The following is a 17,351-nucleotide window of genomic DNA, read 5'->3' as shown; positions in this document are numbered from 1 at the left end:
GCTTCAGTTAATGATGATTCAGTTATGATGAGGTAAAAACATTTCATCTTTTTACTCATCCATCACTTTCTCACAAGAAAGTAAAAATCATTCTAACTTTCCTTGATAGCATGATGTTAATATAACCATATGAGCCAAGTTTTAAGAAAGGATATTCTCACCTGTAGTACATGACCCATAAGCGGAAGACTGAGAGGCACACCAGGCACAGGGGAAGGCCATTGATCAACATCGTGACAAGCTGGAACAAAGAAAAAAAAGTCAAAAAATTATATTAATTTGAATTTTTGGCATCTTGAATTCAAATTATGTTTTTCGCAAGCACGAGCGTGTGTGTGTATGAATGCGCGTGTGTTTATGTAGGCGAATGTGTGTGGGTGCGTGTATGCAGTGCTGTGTGTGTGTAGGCATATGTGTTTGTGTCTGTATGCAGGCATGAGTGTGTGTGTGTGTGTTTGTATCTGTGCACAGGCATGAGCGTGTGTATGTGTGTGCAGGCGTGTGTGTGTATGCGAGTGTGCGTAGGATATGGACGCAACCTGCAGACTGTTTTCGCAAGAGGAGCAGCATCGTGAGGCCGGTCGACGCGACGGCGGTGCTGGCAGAGGGAGGTGGTGGGAAAATAAAATCATAGGAATTCAAAACAGTCAAATGAGAACAATAAGCAATCGTGATTGCTCAAAAAATACTTGGTTCAAAGTCTCACAGTAACATACTTTTGAACAGGAACAAAAGAACTGACAACATGCTGAGTTGAGACCTAAAGAAATTTTCCTTCAAGTTCTCTTTAAATTATATTTTCTCAAAAGTGAAAAATTATGAAAATATGTAATTCAATGGGAATGAAATAAAATGAAAAGGATAAAAAGTAAATTATGAAGACTGAAACTAATTATAAAGAAGGTTATAGAAATCCGCATAATTCCAGACATATATTGAACACCAGATCTACAAAGACTTATTTTTGTGACATTCCTGTGTGCAAGTCCTGTCAGCTAACTAATGAGAATTTTCTTCATGTTAATGGATACAGAACAAATATTACATGCAGCAATGCAAAAAATCATTAAAGCTAACCTTTTGTTGATTAACATTAAATGAAATTAGAAAGATAATGAATTTAGACGAGAAAAATATTGAGATCATTATTTTACAAGCATTAAATTCACATAGTTTAAAAACATTGACAAGGTATGCCAACAACATTACAAACACATGGAAAGAAATATTACATGGAATAAGCAAAAAAAAAAAAAAAAGCTATGAATGAATAGTAAAACTATAAAGGTTCTTGCCTTTTTGTTTTTCAATTTAACAATTACACAAATCAACACAAATGTTTTGTCAGGTACCAAATAGCACTTTTTTTAACACTGTAATGAATTTCTGAAACTGTGTCCATTTACTGGTCACATTGTCTTATCTGAATTTTGTTTTTGGATAGAAATGAAGATTACCAGATTCTATGCTCGGTTCTCCAGAGCTGAAGAAGGATGGAGCAATTTTGGCCAGAACTTCCGTAAACAACGAAACCAAGGGAAGCTTTGTCAGTAAGACCACAGACTAACAAAAGAAAGGAGAAAAACATTTTAAAATAAATTAATAAACAAGGAAAAATCAAAAATATGGAAGGAAAAAGAAAAAAGCCTACTTTCTGAAAATATCCTCTGGGTATATTCTTGTCTTTAACTTGCCGAAAGTAGACGAATCCAAAGAAATGGGATTGATCCATCTGGAAAATTGAGAGAAGACATCACATTTTGAACGAGAGTCTTTTAAAAGATGATATTAATGCAAATATATAATGGTTATTAAAATGACACTAAATCATCACTTAAAAATATATGAATTCATTACAAGCAGCTGAGATTAGGAACCAGTCTAATTATGATATTTCTTCATTGTATTAAAGCAAATACAACAGAGTTCTTCTAATAAATTAGTTGTACTTGGCTACTGAGATAAGTTACTTCTTCCGATGTTCATTTTGTACATTTACTAGGGCTGGGCCATGTAGGAATTTCTACATCATGGCGCAACGCCAACCTTACATTGTGATGCATCGCGATGTAATCACGATAACTACAAGATAAACTTTATTCATCAATATATTTACTGCCAAGGGAAGGGAAATTTTTTAATATACCGAATTATACTCTGAATTGTACAGAATCATAAATACAAGCATGAACACAAACCATGAGAAGAGACGTTAAACTCATTACATTTTAAAAAGACAATTTCAAAGTAGTCTTCAAACTTACAGAAGTGTTAGAAAAAAAATGGTGAAATAAGAACATCTTTGGTAGGTCCTAGTGACCTTCCATCAGAGTCAGAGTGCCTTCAGGGCCGGATTTGGAAGTGTGGAGACCCCAGAGCAACGAAGGAGTGGAGGCCCCTAATCAGGGTTCGAAAAAATCATCATATTTTCGAAAATATCCGATACTTTGATGTATATCCGAATATTTTGATATATATATGTATATATCCGATATTTTCGGATATATACATATATATCAAAACCATGAAAGTTAGGATATTTTGTAAAAAATTTATTGTGGGGGCTCCTTTGTTGTGGAGGCCCCGGGGCATAGACCTCAAGATTCAGAAAATTTTCAAAAACTTGGTGGCCACCAGTTTTACCGGGTTTCAAAAACAGCACTCTAGTACAAGAATGGGGTGGTGGGGGGGGGGGGATATCAATTTGTATTTTTTGAAACAAATATTATGAAATTGATGCTAAAAGAATGCTAACAAGAAATATAAATTATATTAATCATGGAAATATAAGAGGCATTGGGTGAAGGTTGGGAGCTTCTGAAACAAATGGTGCATTCCACCCATTTTTAAGTTTCATAAGAAAAAAAAATCATTAAACCAAAAATAAAGTAGTGTACACAGACAGTACCATGGTCTCACAGTGAAAAAAAAAAGGATTTCCCATAAAAACAACAACAAATTCCTTTAAAATCCTTTTGTAAATCATTGCAAACGCCACGGCAGTAAAAATCAACATGCACTTTTCAGGTAACTTGTTTAATGAAAAGAATTAACTGTAAGAAAATTAGCACGAAGGAAATAGAAAAAATATTGGATAAACATATGATTTGAATTTTTTCAATAAATAAGATTATTATTATTATTTATTTTTTCTGGCATAAAAATAATCAACTACAAATCTAATCCAGTAATATACAATTTGGCATTTACCAAGAATACATTTCCGAAAAAAACCCATTCTTTTTGCATTATTTGAACTAAGAGTATGACCAAACATGGCGACTACGTTCCATACGCAGCGTCTCCATGTTAGGATGACTACGAAGGGAAAACGATCAAAGGACTGGCTATTTGGCTTATATTTTAATTTGATGCGATGGAAGATTAAAAAATTACAACAGTTATTCGAATAAATATAGAAACTAGCCCCCGTTGTTTAAACGATTTTCAATGGAATGTATTCCTAATCGATCGCGAGTATTAGCGTTCACATCACAGCAGAAATATAAGATATGGTTTATAGAAATATGGTAAAGTAGTTTTTTTCTTTCTATTTTTAATAATGTATAGGATTTTTAATGAAATACAGGATTTATGGGACAACATGGAACATTGTTTATGGCAAAGGAATGTTAAAACGGGGCGCGCGGGGGGTGGGCTTTTTGCGGTTAAAAACAAGTTGCTTTTTCAAGCATTAAATTAAATAATTTGTCTTCCTATTTTGACGATTTTCAGAATAAAGGCTGTTTGAGTTAATTGGGAATCAAATAGGATCGGAACTACCTTCGACGGTTTATGTAAAAAAAAACATACAATATAGTTTTTTTTTTCACTTTTGAAGAGCCAAAATTTGCATAATATTTTCATACTTTCAGAACAAGATTTAAAGCAAAACATAAAACTGTTTTAGAAAAAGAATTTGAAAAAAATAATAGAGGGTTCATACACTTTTGGTTAAAAAAAATTCCCTGACTTTTTCAGGTTTTCCAGGTTATTTTTTAGAAAATTCCAGGTTACTCGCTTCAAACAAAATTAGGTTAAGTAACAATATTTTCAAAATAGTCAAAATTGTTCAAAGCAGCAATGCGTAAGAACTGAAACTTTCCCACTTGCAAAATAATAATATAAAAAAAAACTTGGATTAAAAAAAAAAAAATTCTGTCACAATTTAAGTTTTTTTTTTTAAACATTTTGTTCAAAATTGCTTTCATTTGTTTACTATATGTTTAAAACAAAGTACTTTCAACTTATTTTAGCATTTCTTTGATGCCACATGTCATGCATATTAGCGTTTTGCTGTAATCAGCAGCAATCTTTCTCCGCTTTTGGTTTACGATTCTTCTTTTTATTTCCTTCTTAGTATGTAACACAAAACATATTGAGCAAAGTACAAAGAAATATGATTAACTTGTTGAATCGATGGGCATACCATATAATGCATTCTAACAAAAGTCAACATCAGTTTTTTTTTTCCCTTTTGCATATAAAGGATGCTTGCATTAAAATTAAAAATTTTCATTTTTGTACATTTGCTTTCAATAGACAAAGAGATAAACATCTAATTATGTTTTTGTAAATTTTTATCTACTTCCATCTCGCAAACGACCAAATATGGCAACTAAGTAAAAAATTTAAGATAATGAGTAAATTTTTGAATTTGTAGCATAAAAGTAGTTATAAATAATAATTAATCCTTAAAAAACTACAATTAAGACAAAATAGTCAGTTTTTAGCACATAAGCGTCTAAATCAATTAGAATTTAAAAAAATGTTCTGGAGATAAAATTTCGCATTTTTCCAGAAAATAATTACGAATTACCCGGAAAAAAAAGCACATTTTCCGTTGTTATCAATAGTTTGCATTGCAATAAACATCCAATGCCATTTTCGGAAACTTAGGTACGTAAAAAGTCTTGTGTACTGCCATCTTGGGAATGACCAAATATGGCGGCTACGACAAAAATTAAGAAATAATTTTTTGAATTTGTAGCATGAAAACAATTTAAAAACTAGTATGTTGTGGCCATCACGAAACTTTCTTCTATATATTTTTTTTTTCTGATCCCTCCCCATGCTTGACGAGGAAGCAATATTCCCAACAAAAACAAAATTACACATGCAAAAACTTGACGACCATCCCAATGTCTGAATTATTGCAAAAGCAAAGCAAAGAGCGAAAATTGAAAGTTATTTTAAAAGCCTTGCTTGAATTAATTACAAATATTTTATTTGTTAACAAACATAAGATGGCAACAGTTAAAAATTTTAAATCATTGAGATAATATTTCCTTCCATTTCCATACAATTAAAATCACGAGAAATACGCAGACGACAATCTATTACGATTTATCTTTCTTATTGTTGCATTAATAAAAATATTTTTAATCGCAAAAAAAAAAAAAAAAAATCAATACCTCTTGGAGCGATTGGCGTCAAAATTGAACCAAAGCCTGTTTACATATGGATTCACATATATTCCAAATTTCAACCAGAACGTAGCATTACTTCTTGAGATAGGGCACTCAAAATGGAAAAAAAGAACGGGTGATTGCGCTACCCCCCTTTTTAGCTGTTGACACAAAAATAAAATCAGTTCTTATACCCACTAAGGGCTACTTGCCGATAAATTTTTCTTTCATTCCGTTCATTATTTCTTGAGATACAGCAGTCACAATTGACGACAAAAAACGTTCTATAGCTCAACCCCCGTTTGAGTTATTGACACCAAAATTGAATCAGCACCTGTTCCTGTTAATACCAACATATGGACCAAATTTTGTTTGATTCCGCCAGTTACTTCCTGAGGAATAGCAAGCACGCGTAACTCGAAAAACGTCCCATTGCTCCACCCCCCTTGGAGGAATTCGCGTCAAAAACTAATGGGCACAAGTTCACATAGGGGCACATATGTGTACTAAATTTCGTTCGATTTCATGCGGTAGTTTTTGTTGTAGAATGGCCACAAAAAACTGGTCACACACAGACGTGACACACATACACACACACACACACACAGACAGACATTTTCCAAAAATGGTCGAAATGGACTCAGCACACCTCAAAACGTTCGAATCCGTCAAAATTCGAAATTCGAAAATTTGCACGAATCCAATACTTTCTTCTATATATTAGATATAGAAGAAAGTAATAATAAATCTTCGTGAAACTACAATTCAGTTGAAACGTTTTTAGCACATTTGCGTCCAAGGTAATGAAAATAAGATTAAGTTTTAAGAACAAAATTTATTTCTCAAGAAAATTAGATATTTAAAATAAAATTAAAAAAAAAAAAGTTGCAGCACATTTTGCGTTGTTTTCATTAGTTTGCAGTTAAAGAAAACATCCGATTCTGCTTTGTTTTTGGAAACTTAGGCATTTAATGATCGTGTCTACTTCCATTTTATGAATACCAAAAATGGCGACTACGTTTCATTCGTAGCTGAAAAGACTTTTCGATTAACGATTTTCCATATTGACCCTATCATCTGCAGGCTTGTGCTTTGGATGCAGGAAAATGTTCTTCTCCCGTTAAATTTGTGCATAATTCCTGTTCACCCTAGGAATTTTTTTTCTTTGGAACTATTGAGGGGCAAAAATGGCGTCCGTGGAAGTTTTTTTTTTTTTTTGGGGGGGGGGGGGGTCGCCTTTTTTATTTTATTGCCAGCGTCATTTTGCCTCAAAACTTTTACATTTTTTTTCAGGAAACATTGATAAAAACGAAGATTAGAACTCAAGGTACAAAAGTCAATGGGAAAAAATTGGAAAAAAAAAATTTTTGTGGCAAAATTTGAAATTTCCCTGACAATTAAAGGTTTTCCCGGAGAGTACGAACCCTGTTTAATAACCGTATTTTCCTGCGTATCATCCTGCGAGCGGTCTATATATCTGCAGGTTCCAAAATGAGCCTGAAGAAAAAAAATGCTTCGTATAATCGGAGGCGGTGTATAATACGATGTTAAAGAATCAAGTTTTAATTTAATATACCATTTGAGCAACTAAACTAAAAACGTGAAAAGGTAATTACTTTGAAGGCATAATCAAAATTAATCTGAAATATAATGATTTCTTCTTGAAATCATGATTATAGTACGCTAATTACTTGAAAAACAAAGAGTCAAGACAAAGGAGCAAACGCTCTAATCTTGTGCAAATGGCTTCCTAATTAACTGTATTCTGCTTATTTTACATGGCCTGAATCGCGTAAGGGGAACATTCAAGCAACGTAAAATAAACAACATACAGGCAGGCAGTGAGAAAGAACATGCAAGCTTTGTAAAATAAACAACATTCAGTCGGAGTCAAGTCTCTATCGGTGAATCCATATTGTACTGATGCATCTGTGAAGTGGTGTGGAATTCTTTTCTTGGGATTTAAAATAAAAATAAATCCCAAAAAAAGTTGGTGACTGTAGAAATTTTTTGGGGTCGCCAATTTTGAAAACTGAGTCGCCACGTGGCGACCGTAAATCTTGACCTTTACCGGGGCAGTAGCCTCGCCTGCCCTCCCCTAAATCCGGCCCTGAGTGCCTATGTTCCTCAGCCTTTTGAAACAGTTATGAGACTAAAACGGCAACAATCATAGGCCGGTGTCTAAACATTGGTGCTTGGATTTGTAGTCAGTGCGGTATTGATATAACGGTTTAGAGAATAATTTTAAACCTGTTTAATGATGTGGGATGTACACCGTTTTTTTTGCTATGTATCAAAGCATTGCCCAGCCCTAGCACTTCTAGAGGTGTAGACTGGTATTTTTCTTTGGTAGCCAGTGGCTACCAACACCAAAAACTTTGGTAGCCACTTCAAATTTTTGGTAGCCAAACATACACCCACACATATATATATACAGAAAAGCACCGTTTATACATTTCTCTTTGGTACGTTTTTTGAATTGGTCCCTGCAGAATCCAATACATTTTAATGCATACCTATTGTACGTTTTTCCCCTTAAAATACACTCTTTTCATACAGTCCCTTCAAAAACGTATAAACTCTGCTTCACTGTACATATATTTTATATATCTATGTATTAAAAATCTTAGCACAATAAAAATCAGTACCAGTGAAGATTGGTAAGTATTTTCCTTCTCTCATTGAAGAAATCTGAGAATGATTTGGATTGAAATAGGATGGATGAACACATTAAGTTAAAAATCTAATATTTGTTTGACCTACTGGTTTCACTTTTCATGGAATCCCCCTAGCCAACATATTTGCAAATTTAAATTTGTAGGACCAAATTTTAAAATTCAAAACCACATAATAAAAACAAACTAGAAAAATATTTGTAGTTTGCGAACAAATGGTTATTTTAAAAGTCTGAATTAGAATTGAACTAATAATAAAGTAGCTATCCACTACTCTAGAAATCTGCCTATCAACATACGACATTTAGTATTGTTTATAGAAATAATAAATTTCAAATTCAACAGCAAAAAAAATATGTTTAGATTTAATATTTTAGGATAAAATTAAATTGATTAAAATAAAGCTTGTAAAAATAAATATAAGAACAGGATTTATTACTTTTTAGTTATTAAAATATAACTTTCAATTATCAAAACTTCTGAAGTATTTAAAAAATGCAAAAAGATTAGCAAAACTGGTGTGCAATGTCGGCACGTTTCCCGAAAATAATTGCATTTATTATTTATTAAAATAAAACTTAAAATAAGCTGACAACTTCCGACTGCCAAAAAAATTAAAATATGTTGGTACAAGATGCAAAAGGAAATCTAAAGCACAAGATGCAATTATCCTCAAAGTGCGATTCCAAAGTTAGCATGGCTCCAAAAATAAATTATTTTATTAAAATGGAACATGAAACAAGCTAATCTAAGGTAGCACACATCAAAATAACTTTTGCTTATCAAAAATATGAAGACAATTGTACAAGATGCAAAAAGATTGAAAATTCAACCACGAGGTGCAACTCCCCGCGAAGTGCGGTTACAAAGGAAGCATGGCTTCAAAAATAAATTCTTTTATAAAAATAGAACATAAAACAATTAATATAAGGTTGTATTTGTCTAAATAACTTTCGTCTGTCAAAAATATTAAGATATGTATAAGATGCAAAAGGATTTAAAACTCAACCACGTGGTTATACAGTGGCTCCCAAAAGTGTTCGTACACCTACGACTTACAATGAAATTGGCCATTATCCATTGGTTAGAATTAATATTTTGGAATAATTATTTTATTATAAGATCTATGCTCTATTTTTAACAAAACAACATGACAATTTTTAATAAAACATTAAAACATAATTTTTAAAAAACCAAAAACCAAAAATCGCCGGAAATTTTATCTCACAAAAGTCTTCGTACACTTTGAAAAAAATGTCAAAAAATTGGTAAATAATCCAACTTTTTACAAAGTTTTTATTTAGTAGAATATCATGCAGTATCAACAACAGCTTTTAAACGTCAGGGAATAAATTTCATTGTTTTTTCTTTCTTTTTTTATGCAATTTCTGAGTAAGCGTTCAGCCGCTCTTCGAGTCTTACTGTTTCTAATTCGCTTTTCGTTTCAATGGTGTATTTTCGTAATCTAGCCGCCAGATATCTCCAAATATGTTCCATTAAGATTAAATCTGGCGATTGAGGAGATATTTCTAAGTTTAAGGACAATTTTTGAGGCACCAAACGCAAACGTGTACTTCTTATCGTTATATTGATAAAAAACAAAGTTGTTTCCGATTACCAAATTTTGTGCTAATAGTTTAAAATTGTTTTTTTAAATATTTCAATGAACAGCATGATTCATTATTTCTTCTAAAAATTTTAAATTTCCAAGTCCTGGTGCAGTTATGCACCCTCACACAAGAACACCTTCACCGTCCTGATTAACTGATTCAACTAAGTTCTTAAGATTAAATTCCTCATTTTTTCTTCTATTGACAGATATACAACAATTTAACCCAAAATATGAATTTATTTTTATCTATACGTAAGACGTTGTTCCAAAACGTTTTGAGCTTATTTATCATTGATTTTACGACGGATAACGTAAGTTTACTGTTTTTCGCACGAACAAGAAAATTTCTGCCTGAAGAGGTCCCCTTTAATCCAGCTAATCAGAGAACTTGGCGAACAATTTTAGGTGAAAATTAAACATAAAATGTTTCATTCAATTCTGTAGAAACTTTTTCAGCACTCAAATGTGTATTTTTCATAATTTTTTTAACTGTAAACCTCCGATCATGCTTTGTTAAGTTTGCCAGTTGACCTTTTCTTACCTTGTTTTCGATCCTATTCTTGTCTTTAAATCATTTTATCAAGCACTTCACTATAGAATGGTATAAATTAACTAATTTAGAGACATTTTAAACCAATTTATATCTACTGTGAGGAGAAAAAAATCAAATTTCGAATCGTGTTTGTTGTTTTCTACGCATACCTGCCATTTAAAAATAATAAGCAGAATATTAGGGAATAAATAAACAAAAACTCAAAGGCAAATGACATTACAGTGTCATTACAATGCAAAACCAATAAAAAAACTACAGATGATAATTTTAATCATGAGTTTATTCGAAAATATTTCAGTGTACGATGACTTTTGTGGCGTATTTTTTCTGTCTCTTCGTTTTTTGACAAATTTCAAAAATAAAATCTGCAATATTTTGAAAAAAAAACTGCTGGGTTTTATTCAGAATGGCAAAGGAATGATGTGAAAAAAAATTGGAGTTCATATTCGAATTCAGTTTTGCGTTATTTTGGTTTTACTATAAAATTTCAAGGTGTACGAACACTTTTGGGAGTCACTGTAGTTATCCGCGAAGTACGATTACAAAGAAAGCATGATTCCAAAAATAAATCAAGTCTTTAAAATAAACATAAAAATAAGCTAATTTAAGGCAGCCTGTGCCAAAATAACTTCCAATTATCAAAAATATTAAAATCTGTACAAGATCCAAAGGGATTGAAAACTCAACCACGAGGTGCAACTCCCCGCAAAGTACGATTACAAAGGAAGCGTGGCTTCAAAAATTAATTCTTTTATTAAAATGGAACATAGACCAAGCTAATCTAAGGTAGCATACGTCAAAATAACTTTCATTTGTCAAAAATATTAAGAAATGAACAAGATGCAAAACTATTGAAAACTCAACCACGAGGTGCAGTTCCCCGCGAAGTACGATTACAAAGGAAGCATGGATCCAAAAATAAATCCATTCATTAAAATCAAACACGAAATAAGCTAATTAAATTTAGCTTGCGCAAAATAACTTCCAATTTTAAAAAATATTTTTAATATTTACAAGGTGTAAAAGGATTGAAATCTAAATCACGAAGTGCAATTTTTCGCACGAAGTACGATTTCAAATTTAATATGGCTCCCTAAATAAAAAGTCATGAAAATTAAACATTAAATAAGCTAATTCAACGCTGCATCTGTCAAAATATTTTCAGATTGAAAAAAAAATATTATATTAAAATATTCGCAAGATGTGTAAAAGGAACAAGGGAAGCAGATTTTCGCGAAGCAAGTCGTGAAAAGTTTCATGACACCAGTGTAAGTCGGCGACTTTAAAGTAATTTGGTACTTCTAAAAATTGATTTTTAAATTGATAGCGTATTATACAGCAGAAAGATAATGTATTTGGTGACATGTTTAGTTTGTCACACACGTTACAGTAATCTTTCCAAAAAAAAAAACCTTTTTTTTTCTATAATAATGAAAAATGAACTGACTTGATGCTGATTGTCTTCGTTTTGAAGAACTGAAATAAAGTCTTGGAAGATGTATCAAATTTTATTCTCTTTGAGCTACCTCTACTTGCCATTTTCAACCTTTTAAAAAGTCATCAGAAATAGCTACGCCGCCGTATTTACGTTTCCCCTCCTCAGGCACTGCAGATGCTGCGGTGTTGACCTTGATTGGGTTCGGGGATCATGTCTGCTAGATGAGTGACTACCACAGCATGAAAAACTGGATCCGAAAGCACAGTGCAATCGATAACTTCAACTTGGGGGGATTTTTTTCCCCTTTGGTCACCCGGTGGTGATCGGCGCTGAAATCTTTGGTAGCCATTGAAAATTTTTGGTCGCCAATTGGCGAATGGCGACCGCTAATATGCACCTCTAGCACTTACCCCACACCCATAAAATAATCATCCATCTGTATAATATATGTTGCTTCAAAGCAATGCAACCAATAAAGTACCAATAACCAACATAATAATTACAGTAATAGAAGATTAATGAACTAGTCACAACAAAACATTGTCCATTACAAAATTTATGCTTAAAAAATATTCAAAGAAACCTCACAAAATGTGTTTAAAAGTAAAAAAGTAAATTAAAAAGTAAACTCACCTGCACTGCCACCGCACAGTTTAGATTGTAGTTCTCGTGACAAGAAACAACGGGCCTCCTGAGGGGGCATTGCCTCATCCGAAAGAAAAACTGTGTGTCGCCCATGCAGCCAGAGTTAGAATCCGGAAAAGCCATGTAGCAGATGCTCATCTTCTGCAATGGTAACAGGTCAAAACAGATTCAAAAACGGAATTCCATTATATTTAATCCTTTTAGGTATACTGTCGTGCTAAGCACAAAAGTCGTATCTGTAGCTGAGCTCAAAATGAGAAACTGCTGTTTTAAGTTTTACGCCTCTATAACATATACTTGATTCAGAGGTACAGATGTGGTATACGCCCCCATTTGGCGACACCCGATTTTTACAAAAAATTGAAATATTTTTCTCGCCAATGAGGCGATATTTTTTTAAGAATGGCATCCCTGGGGAAACTAACCTGTGTTTGGCAACCCAAAGGCAATCTTAGATCTGTTCAAACTTGTTTACTTTTTAGCGGTTACACTTTAGATAGATAGTTGTTTTTTGTGCAATGTATTTGATAGGAAAGCTTATTTTGTGTTGGTTTAAACTCAGTAGTTGTGTTTTGATGAATAAATATTAGAAAATGCCAATTTCTTCAAATTTGAGCGTTAATTAAGAATAAAATCCAACTTGAGGTGTGTCTCGGTAAGGAGAAATTGTTTCATATGTTATGTTTCAGCCTGAGTATGAGGATTTATACAGTAAAAATGTTAAGGTTTTCTTTTTTTAGAATTAAAAAAAAAACTCCCGAAATTCTTTGTTTTCACAAAATTTTGAGGGTTTCTTGTAGTTATTCAGGCATATTCTGTAAATGTATCTCCTTTAGGTACTGAATTTCTGAAAATAAGTTGACTCAAGCATTTTATAAAAATATGAAGGTGTTATTTTATGTAAAATAGAATAGATATTTTTGGTATGTATTTTGAAAGCATTTCAGAATACCAAATTAATGTATGGTATTTTTGTACTGTTTATGTTTGTGATGTTCTGTCGAGACATTTTTACTTTTCATACATTGAAATTTGAATAACTAAGCATTCTTTTGGCTGAAAGAGTTATTGATTTTGGGGATCTTTTCCGCTTTAAACATCCCAATTTGAATTGCTTTGCTCTTTTTCAGCAGAGTATGAGAAGTTTTTGTTCGATGAAATGCATGTTGGAAAATAGCTTCTGTTTCTATTGTTACATATTTCATTGGTGAGCTGTTATAGTAATTTTATTAATTTAAGCATTTTAAATACTTTCTAGTAATTTTTCTTTGTGTAAAAACACTTTCTAGTTTCTGGTATTTTTGAAGCGTACATTCACGATGTTTTTTGTTGTGGTTTTATGTTGTTTTTATATATATTGTGTTCTGATGTGCTTTGATCATGTTTTTTTATCTGAATTCTTCCTGTTGGCGCTAAAAAAGCATCGCTAAGAACAATGTATGACATTTCGTGAACGATGTCGTCATACATCGTTTTCTTGGCGACGCTTTCTTGGGGCCAACAGGAAAAAGTTGCCAAAGGTGGGGTATATGACGTTAGTTCCCAAATTACTAACATCAATTGTGCAGATCTTAGAGTTGATCACGAAGGTGGAGGGAAAAAATGGTTTTACAACCTTAAAATCAACAGAGAGCAGGGTGCATTTTTTCCGAAAGGAAAGATGACAGCTTTCTGCCTTTAAAAAGGATATTGAGGGAACACTTGTAAGCTTAGAAATTATTATTAATACCCTTCTCTTTTGAACTCTTATTAGTTACTTTTGTAATTATGTGTAACAGAGAAATATTCAGCAGCGGGAAAGTAAAGGGCAGAACCTACAAATTTTTCCGTTTTTGCCATCTATTGTGCTTTAGCTTTATTACACAAGCTTACTTATTTTGTTTCTGCTAAAAATAAACTACGAAAAAAAAACATGAAGTTCCAACATTTTCCTATTGCTAGTATGGAATCCAAAGTACTTATCTAATTTTCTGCAAATACTGCACTTTAACTCTCCACGGCAGTACAGATATTACTCATTTTACGTCATTGTTTCACTGAGTTCAAGAATGAAAAAAAAAAAATGTCCTATTGAATATTGTAAAGTGGATAAAACTATGACAAACAAACCTCTTTTTCTGTCAGTTTCACATGAGCTGGATAAATCATCTGAAAAAAAAAAGTAATCATCAGTACATAACTTTGGTGATACATAATGTAAACAACTTAAGCTAAAATTCCAATGTGTTAATGAGAAAGTTCAGTTTTTTTTTTGCAAAAGAAACATTAAAATTCAGCAAATATATTCATAAGAAATTTTTATATTATTCCAAAAACATTCCTTGCTGCAGTAGGGGGAACCTCATCCTTTTTATTTCCTTTTACAAAAAAGGAAGTATTGTATTGGCCAAAAAGTTTCACTCAAAAATCAGCCTTAATTTCAATTTTTCTCACCCCCAAATGAATGTTGAATTTTTTTTCGACCCAATCCAGGGGTCTGGCCAGAGGATATTTGGGTCCGTTAACGGACCCTTCACAAAAATCCGATCAACCAAAACGGACCTTTCACAAAATCCTGATCAACCAAAACGGACCCTTCACAAAATTCTGATAAACAAGAATGGATCTTTCACAAATTGTTTTTTGAAGGAGCAAATCTGAAAGCAAAATAACGCATATTAAACCCATAATTTTTGGAACCTTTTTTAAGTCAAATTAGAGGGATCAGCTTATACAAAATCTGCTAATTTTGCAAAGAAAAAAAAATTGGCACTCTTGTGATGCTCCTGCAAGCGATAAATTGCTACTGCCAAATAAATATAATGCTTGTTGTTTGCTTCTTGGAAAGAAATTAACAGCTGGAAATAAGTTTGGTTTCAAATAATTTTGTTTGTTTTATCACAGCTAATTAGCAGCGGTGTTGTTGTCAATGTTTCTGTAAAGGCGTTTGGTAAGCTCTTTTCTCCCCCCCCCCCCCCGCTGATGATTTCATAAACAATAATATATATCAGCGAAATGAACTTAAAACTGCAAAGGGATAGTAAGGGTGGGGGAAAAAATGTGATCGCTTCAGATAGGGTTACCAACTTTAAAATTATCACCATTTAGCGTCTGGCGTTAAACCTTTATAATGAACTTGATTAGAAAGCATTCTCATCATTTTACCAGCTTGTCAATATCTGCGTTTTTATGGTGTGGTGCGATGTTCAACTGTTATTTTGGGAGAAAATTATATTGGTTTGATTTTTCGATGGTAACAAGGATGATTAACTTTAAATAAACTGTTTTACTTGCCTTTTTTTTTTCTTTAGTCGTCTACATTTTAAAAAAGAAATCTTTTAACATCCGATATAAGAATCATATTTTGTTCTTTTTTCAAGCTAACTTCGTTTTATTAGGATGCAAATGAATGAAAAGTCTATTTTTGTTAAAACACGCACTTCAAGTTTTCAAAGCAAAATTCCATTTTCTTTTATGAGTCAAAAATTAAAATGCTGAATCAATGGTTTAATTTTATTTCTGGTTTAGCTGTGTCCACAGATATTAATGATATGTTTATCATAGGACTCTAAAATGCAATTTAAAAATAATTTTATAAAAAATATTTCTTTTACAAGCCGTTTTTATACCTTTGATTCCTTCACTTTGAGAATTGCGATCTCTTTGCATCCGCTATGGGATTCCGATTTTTTGAATTTTTGATGTTTAGTACGCTTTGTTAAGAAGTAAACAAATAAAATCTCTTTTTATTTTTGTTAAAATCACGGAATTTATGTTTTAAACGAAATTCTGTGCTTTTTTAAGAGTGTCTTGGGTCAAAAAGTTAAATGCTGAATCCCCTCGTCTGAATTTTATTTATTTGTTACAATTATTTTAAATGCTGTACAGAAAATTTTCTAGTATAATATAACATAATGTAGAATGGTAGATAAATATTGCTACTTGAGGGAGCGGCCGCCCCCCCCCCCCGCTAAATACTAGAAAAACACCCCAGAATGATATTCTCAACATAGAAGAGGAAAACACTCTACTTTAAGTTTAAATGATGTAGTTTGTGCCTGCTCTAAATTCTAAAATTTCGATTTAACAAAAAAAATTTTTTTTTTGCGAAATTATTTTATTTTTCACAAAATTAATTCACTTTTCACAAAATTATTTTATTTTTCACAAAAAACGGACCCTGTGAAAAATCCTGGACAGACCCCTGCAATCACACATGGATATATGACTAGGAATCTACAAACACCCGAAATATCCATTTTGACGACCCCCGAGTTAATTACAATGAATTTTCTCGTGACGTCCGTATGTATCTCGCATAACTCAAAAACGGTATGTCCTAGAAAGTTGAAATTTGGTACGTAGACTCCTAGTGGGGTCTAGTTGTGCACCTCACCTTTTGGTTGCATTCAGATGTTCTTAAGGGGGTCTTCTGCCCCCTTTTTGGGGGAAATCATTGTTAATTTCGATGTAAACTCAAGTGGTGTTACAATTTGTCGGACACTTGGCGATATATCGCCAGTATTTGGTCGCTAAGTTTTGTCGCCAACTTGGCAACAAATTTGGCGGATTTTTTTTTTTTTTTTTTAAAGATCTGGTTTCGATTTGGCCACTGTTGGTAATATTTAGAGAGTAAACTATTGAATCACATTAAAATTGCCAATAATGGGAAAATAAAAGATTAAATTTCATACAGCAATAAAGATCTTTCAGCTTATTTTGCATTGCGAAAATTAAAAAAAACTTTCGTAGGTTTAAGAGTAGTATTGATCCTACACTATAGTTCATTGTTTATTAGAATGATAGTCAAGAACAATTCATTCCACTTGAGCAGAAAAGAATATTTCAAGAAAAATTAGTTAAAATCGAGCATAAACCATACCTCCATGGCTTGTCCGAGTTCTAAATCAAAAGTAACAACACAAATACAATAAATCCATCTGGAAAAGCGATCCCATGGTAATACGGATGGAGAAAACGCAAAAGGGGCAAGGGTCTGAAAGACTTTGTCTTCAGTCTTCTCTTCGAATAATGATTCCAT

General features: G+C 32.5%; 1 protein-coding gene across 1 annotated transcript in view; it reads right to left on the bottom strand.

The window, feature by feature from the left end:
• Positions 1 to 17,351, bottom strand: part of LOC129216829 (protein DENND6B-like) — a 62,553-nt gene extending 45,202 nt beyond the window's left edge. Inside the window, exons 1-6 of the mRNA XM_054851046.1 lie at positions 17,193 to 17,351; positions 14,441 to 14,479; positions 12,320 to 12,472; positions 1,652 to 1,732; positions 1,458 to 1,563; positions 127 to 241 (exon numbers count right to left, since the gene is read on the bottom strand). Of these exons, the coding sequence (XP_054707021.1) occupies positions 127 to 241; positions 1,458 to 1,563; positions 1,652 to 1,732; positions 12,320 to 12,472; positions 14,441 to 14,479; positions 17,193 to 17,351 (653 nt within the window). The remainder of the gene's footprint in view (positions 1 to 126; positions 242 to 1,457; positions 1,564 to 1,651; positions 1,733 to 12,319; positions 12,473 to 14,440; positions 14,480 to 17,192) is intronic.

Source organism: Uloborus diversus, chromosome 2 (genome assembly GCF_026930045.1).
Source record: "Uloborus diversus isolate 005 chromosome 2, Udiv.v.3.1, whole genome shotgun sequence".
Classification (NCBI taxonomy): domain Eukaryota; kingdom Metazoa; phylum Arthropoda; class Arachnida; order Araneae; family Uloboridae; genus Uloborus; species Uloborus diversus.
The sequence above is the reverse complement of the archived record's forward strand: the minus strand, read 5'-3'. Positions and strand labels throughout refer to the sequence as shown.